Source organism: Tachyglossus aculeatus, chromosome 6 (genome assembly GCF_015852505.1).
Source record: "Tachyglossus aculeatus isolate mTacAcu1 chromosome 6, mTacAcu1.pri, whole genome shotgun sequence".
NCBI lineage: Eukaryota > Metazoa > Chordata > Mammalia > Monotremata > Tachyglossidae > Tachyglossus > Tachyglossus aculeatus.
In genome coordinates, this window is record NC_052071.1 from 45327232 (window position 1) to 45334170 (window position 6939).

At 52.4% G+C, this 6939-nt stretch overlaps 1 protein-coding gene across 1 annotated transcript; it reads right to left on the minus strand.

The window, feature by feature from the left end:
• Window positions 1-3033: 3033 nt before the first annotated feature.
• LOC119930123 (brain-specific homeobox/POU domain protein 3-like) lies at window positions 3034-6111 on the minus strand. The gene is given in 3 exon segments (XM_038748616.1): window positions 3034-3564; window positions 3566-3958; window positions 5992-6111. Coding segments are annotated over 3 exon segments (1044 nt in total).
• Between the last annotated feature and the right edge of the window lie 828 nt (window positions 6112-6939).

Here is a 6939-nt window from a genome sequence, read left to right on the forward strand (position 1 = left end):
GGGAGGGTTGCTTCAAAGCTCTCTCCTGGAACAGACTCACAGGCCCTTAAATTCGGGGGATCGGGCATGGGAGTGGTGGAAGTTTGGGATGTTTAAGTTTACAGGTTGGAGAGGGGGTTGTATGTGTGTGTGCATCGTGTCCCGAGTGGGCGAGAGGAAAAGTCCTCTAGGCCTAAACCCTCTGGGGGAAGTCCCTCTGCGAACATTGAGCTTGACGCTGCGGGGACTGCTTCCTTTGGATCAGCCAGCTCTCCGTCTGCCTGCTTTACTTCTCCTTCTCTCTCTCTCTCATTCTCTCTCTCTCTCTCTCTCTCTCCTCTCTCTCTCTCTCTCTCTCTGTCTCTTTCTTTTTCTCTCCTAAAACTGTGAGCCCCGTGTGGGACAGAAACTCTGTCTGATCTGATAATCTCAGATCTATCCCAACGCTTAGTGCCCTGCTTGATTCATACTAAGCGCTTAATATCGCAATTATTAGGACAACACAAACAACCAAACCCGCGCACAGAGACACCTTCATCACATTCACTCTCCCTTACCCGCCCTGTTTTAGGTCCCTGGGTGATCTCACCGAACGCGCAAGGCCCAGAAACTCCCCTGAACTTCAGAAGGAAGAAGAATCCTCTACTTCACTGCTCCGCCCCCCAACCAGCTACTTAATGAATCTGTCAGTCAGTGGTATCTTCTAGATTGTCAGCCCGTTGTTGGGCACGGATTGTCACTATCTGTTGCTGAACCGTACTTTCCCAGCGCTTAGTACAGTGCTCTGTACACGGTAAGCGCTCAATAACTACGACTGTATGAATGAATGAATTTATTGAGCGCTTACAGCGTGCGGAGCACTGCGGGAGGTGGGAGTGGGAGATCCCGGCGTCAGAACTTCAGCTGAAAAGCCCTTCAGGTTAAAGCATTTTATTGACAGCTCGATGGGTGGTAATTAAATATTTCTTTGATTTCGGTGTCACATTTTACAGTCGGCAGAGTCGATCGCGGCTGGCCAAAGGGGGAAGAACCGAGATGGCACCGGGCATGAGGGTCCTCTCTTCCTCAGGCCGCCAGGTTCCCCGCGGTTCCCGGGGGTCGTGGGAGGCTACTCGGGGGTCTTGAGGGGAGGGGAAGGCGCTAGGGCTTCTGCACTGCGCTGCACGTGGGTCGGGGTTTCTGCGAGGACATCTTAGAGGGCATCTGACAGAGCTCAGTCGCGATGACATCCCGTTTCGGTCCCCAAAGAGGCGCCTGAATCCTCTGTCCTCTGATGAGTTTTTTTTGCCAGCTTCTGATCATGCCTGGCTAGATAAAACCGTTCTTTTAGGGTTTAATCATCCCAACCTCCTCATCGAGCAAGTTGAGCGTGAAACCCTGGGACGGCGAGACCCCTAACTTCTAGAAAAACTCTAGTTCGAGGCTAATGGAAAGCGCTCGAGGCTCCCACGGAATTCCCGGGGACACGGTGTCTCGAACCCAGCCCCAAACAGGGACCCACGGGTGAGGTAAAAACGTGCATGGTTTATTTGAAATTCTGTAGCGTACACTGACACGAAATTTCATTCAGCGCACGCACACACACACACACACACACATACACACGCAAATTAAATAACCATAAAAAGAGGCAAATTTTTCTCTATTAAATACGCAAAGCAAAAATAAAAATTGCTTCTTGCCTTAGAAAGTGCAGTTAAATATTTCCAAAGTAATAAGTTATCTGCCGATCACCTTTGAGAACCATCGTGGATTTTTTTTAAGTTACATATAAGTTAGATCTTTAAAAAATAAAACTTTCTCCAGGAGGTCTGTCCTCTGGAAAACAACACACTGACAAGTGAATTGTGCAGGGAAAAGAACACTCAAACCTTAAACCCAGAGCTTTGACAATAGCAGTGAAAAGCAAATATTTCCATATTAACCCAGGAGTTTCAGAGGAAAATAGTCAGAAAGATGAGATTTGATGATTTGATTGTCGAAGCGTTTTTCCGTAGTGGAATTATATAGACACTAAGACAGATGTACACTCGTAAGAGGAGGTGGAGAATTGACACGATTACCCAAACAACCCATTCTGGTGTCATTTTCGGTGGAAAAAAGGAGGGGGGTTGTATTGTTTTGGGTTCTTTTTTGTTGTTGTCGTTGTTTGTTTTTGGCCTGAATGATCAGGATCATTGACCCAGTTTTCCACTTTGCTAGTATAAACCTGGCTCGAACATTCAAAAGAGACCTTTTCGAGTGTAAGAAAAAAAAATCTCAATTATCCAAACAAACCACGAATCTATGGACATGTTTCTTTTTCGTGATCTTTTCTTTAAGCTGATGAGGTAGAAACTGAACAGTTATTGCGAAATGCGATGGATCTAGTGCTAAAAGGAAATTTAAGTGGGAAGGAGGGAAGAGCCAAGTAAAACCATGCAGAGGGAAAGCCCTTAAGTGGATGCTCGTTTTGCATTTTTTTTTTAAAAAAAAGGAGCGGGACGGGAGGAACGGGGAGAGAGTGAGTGAAAGAAAGCGAGAGAGAACGACAGAGACAGAGAGACGGGACGAGGTAAACTCGAATGGCGTGCTGAAGAGCCAAAGTAAACCACGGTAGCCAGGATGAAACCGAAAACTTTTTAAACGCGGGTGCATTGCCATCGACAAGGACTTATTTACAACCATAAATATAAAAAGAGTACTTTGAACTGAGAAGAATAAACGTGTTTTTCAAGTTTCGTAGATTTTTTTCTTTCTTTTTTTTCTTTCCTCTTTTCCGTTTTCTGGTAGCCAGTGCGGAAGACGGGGCGGGAGGCCAGGGGATGCTTGCAGTCTTTCGCTTAAACGAGGACAGGAGGCCTGCCTCGTAAATCACCGGGACTATGGTACAGTTGGATCGGTTTTCTCCTGCAGATATACATATATCTATATATTCTTTTTTAAAAAAAAGAGTCTTCCATCACCGTTACGGCCAGCGAGTATTGTGGCGAACCGTCAGACGGTCCTCTTTTCCGCGAATGAGTTCGCAGGGAGACGTCGGCGCTTCGCGGGGAGGGGAGGGGTCTCCCGTCCTCAGTAGGTGGCCGAGAACTTCATCCTCTTCTGCTTCTGTCTCTGATTGCAAAACCAGACCCGGACGACGTTCTTCTTGAGGTCCAGCTTCTCGGCGATGGCGGCGATCTTCTCGGACGAGGGCCGGGGCTGGACGGCGAAGTAGGCCTCGAGGGAGCGCTTCTCGGGCGCCGCGATGCTGGTGCGTTTGCGCTTCTTGTCCCCGGCGGCGTAGACCTCGGGCTTGCTGAGCTTCTCGCGCTGGGCCCTCTCCGCCTCCTCCAGCCAGGCCTCCAGGATGGGCTTGAGGGCCACCATGTTGTTGTGCGACAGGGTGAGCGACTCGAAGCGGCAGATGGTGCTCTGGCTGAGGCAGCCCACGCCCGGGATCTTCAGGTTGGCCAGGGCCGAGCCCACGTCGGCCTGGGTCACCCCCAGTTTGATGCGCCGCTGCTTGAACCGCTCGGCGAAGGACTCCAGCTCCCGGGGGTCCGTCTCGGCCTCGGGCCCGGCCAGGACGGCGTGGGGTCCCAGCCCGTGGGCGTGGGGGGGGCACCGGCCCCGGCGGGGGGTGCGGGGCCAGGCCGCCCAGGCCGCCCAGGTGCGAGTCCGGCCCGGGCCCCCCTCCCAGGGCCAGGCCCGAGCCCAGGTGGTCCAGCAGCTCGCCGTCCAGGCCCGCCTGGTGGGGATGCCCGGGGTGAGGAGGCCCCCCGGGGTGATGGGGATGCCCCCCGGGGTGGTGGGGAGGGTGGTGCGGCGTCAGCACCGACGGGTGGTGCAGGTGCACGGCCGGGGCCGTCGCGGGGCAGCCCACGCTGCTCATCGTGTGGTAGGTGGCGTCCGGCTTGAAGGGGTGAGCTTTCTGCGACACGATGTCCACCGCCGCCAGGGCCTCGGCCCCCCGCAGCAGGGTCTCGTCGAAGCCGGCGAAGAGGTTCCCCTGGATCTGCGGGGCCCGGGCACACAAACAGAGAGCCGCAAAGGTCACCGAGACGAAAGAAAGAGGGCCTGCTGAGAGCTCACCTCCTCCAGGAGGCCTTCCCAGACTGAGCCCCTTCCTTCCTCTCCCCCTCGTCCCCCTCTCCATCCCCCCCATCTTACCTCCTTCCCTTCCCCACAGCACCTGCATATATGTAGATATGTTTGTACATATTTATTACTCTATTTATTTTACTTGTACCTGTCTATTCTATTTATTTTATTTTGTTAGCATGTTTGGTTTTGTTCTCTGTCTCCCCCTTTTAGACTGTGAGCCCACTGCTGGGTAGGGACTGTCTCTAGATGTTGCCAATTTGTACTTCCCAAGCGCTTAGTACAGTGCTCTGCACATAGTAAGCGCTCAATAAATACGATTGTTGTTGAAAGAGGGGGTGAGGGGACGAGGGGGGGCGGCCGCGACCCGCAGGACGGGTGGGGACCGTCTCTATATGTTGCCAACTTGTAGTTCCCGAGCGCTTAACACAGTGCTCTGCACACAGTAAGCGCTCAATCAATCGATCAATCAATCGTATTTAGTGAATGAAAGTAGGGGGGGATCCGACGACCGGGTGGGAGCATCCCCCCTCCCCTCCCCTCACCCCCTTGCCCCGTGCCACCCCCGGGGAGGACTGACCCCCAAGACCAGAGGGCAACCCTGGACACCCCCCACCCCACCCTCCCGGCCCAGGGGAGGAGCCCCGGGGGGTCATCAGCGCTTAGAACAGTGCTTTGCACATAGTAAGCGCTTAACAACTGCCGTTTATTATTCTTATTAATCAGGCCTCAGCGCTTAGAACAGGGCTTTGCGCATAGGGAGCGCTTAACAAACGCCGTTATTATTCTTATTATTAATGATCAATCAATCAATCAATCAGTCGTACTTATGAGCGCTTACTGTGTGCAGAGCACTGTACTAAGCGCTTGGGAAGTACAAGTTGGCAACATATTGAGACAGTCCCTACCCAACAGGCCGGTCCTGGCCGGCGACACAATCTTCTAGACTGTGAACCCGCTGTTGTGCAGGGACCGTCTCTATATGTTGCCAACTTGTACTTCCCAAGCGCTTAGTACAGTGCTCTGCACACAGTAAGCGCTCAATAAATACGATTGAATGAATGAACAAATGCCGTGTATTATTCTTGTTAATCAGGCCTCAGCGCTTAGAACAGCTCTGCACACAGTGAGCGCTTAACAACTGCCGTTATTATTCTTATTATTAATGATCAGTCCGGTCCTGGTCGCCGACACCATTCATTCAGTCGTATTCATTGAGCGCTGACTGTGTGCAGAACACTGGACTGAGCGCTTGGGAAGTACAAATAGGCCACACAGAGAGACGGTCCCTACCCAACAACGGGCTCACAGTCTAGAAGGGGGAGATGGACAAAAAAAAAACCCCAAACAAGTAGACAGGTGTCAATACCATCAGAATAAATAGAATTATAGCTCTGGACACATCATTAATAAAATAGAGTGATAAATATATACAAATAGACACAAGCGCTGTGGGGAGGGGAAGGGGGAAGTGCAGAGGGAGGGGGGCGGTGGGGAGGGAAGCAAACTTCAGCACACTTCGAGGGGGTCCAAACCGAGCCCCGGAGGAGAGGGGGATTCCCTCCCCTTCCCGCCCTCACTCCTGTCTCTCTTCCCTCTCCCCAAATCTTGCCCCCCATCCCTTCTCCCTAGGATCTCTCCAGCTGCGCCCCCTCCAAGCTCCGAACCCCTAAATGCAAAGGTCACCACCGGTGGCCAGAAGCTTTTTAGGGGAGCAGAGGGGTCCATGTTTCACGTCTCCCCCCCCACCCCTCCAAAAAAAAAAAAGAGAGAAAAAAAAATCAGGAGCAACTGTGAGTCCGTCGTGCGTTTTCATCCGAGATTTAAGCAAATGATGCAAACGAAAAGGAGAAAGAGGCCGGAGCTTGGGAGGCGTTGAGGGGAGCAGAAAGTGAGGGAGGGGGCTCAGGATGGGGGGAGGCTCCCGGGAAGCGGTCTCAACCTTACCTGCGGCGCTGGGAGACAGGCTCTCCTGATCGCCTCGGAGCTGGTGTGCAAATGTGTGTACTTTGGCTCGTGCAAAATGGGGTGCATGCTGAACGCCTGCTTGCTGTTCATGGACATCATGGTGAAAGGAGAGGAGGAGAAGGAGGAGGAGGAGAGAGAAAGAGAGAGAGGCAGGAAGAAGGAGAGAGAAAGAGAGAGGAGAAGCAGTGGCACCGTGGGGCTACTGCATGAGCAGTTTGGGATCTGTTGAGCTTTGCTCTTTTTGGTGTGTTGTTATTGTCTGACTTCTGATCACAGTATCAATGGCAATATAGACCTTCCCGGATTCTCCTCCCCTTTTCCCCCGGATTGGAGGGCCCGGGAAAGAGACCCCGCCTCTTCCCCCCCTCCCACGAAGAGGAACAGGAGTGGTTACTTCACCAGAACCTTCCCTGGCGGCCCCTCCCCCTCCCCTCCTTGTTCCCACCCCCACCCCCTTGTCCCCCCACCCCCGTCCCCGTCCCCCTCCCCAGAGCCCCGCGTAGTAACAGCAGGCAGTCAGGTGGTGAAGAGTGAATTTTGATCCCATTGTGTGGTGGAACTGTGCGACTGCCCATCAGCTAATCTAAGGATCTCTCCAGCTAGAAAGCTTTCAGGAGTGGGGAGGGAGAGAGCTGGGGAGGGGGCGGAGGCAGGGGAATTGCTGGAATCCTGACAAGTATTCCTAACCACAATCATAAATAGTGTCGTACCACAACCGTAATGGTGTTACGCTCTCGGACAACCTTTTTTTTTTTTTTTTTGGTCAGGGATAACTTTACCCACCTAAATCGCTCGTCTGTGTGTGTAGTTTGAGAGGTGCTATTTTTTTAAAAACTCAACAAAACCCCAGAAGGTAGCGTCACTGTAAGCCGTGGGAGCACAGTGGTACAGTAGTAATAATAAAATTATGGTATTTGTTAAGCGCTT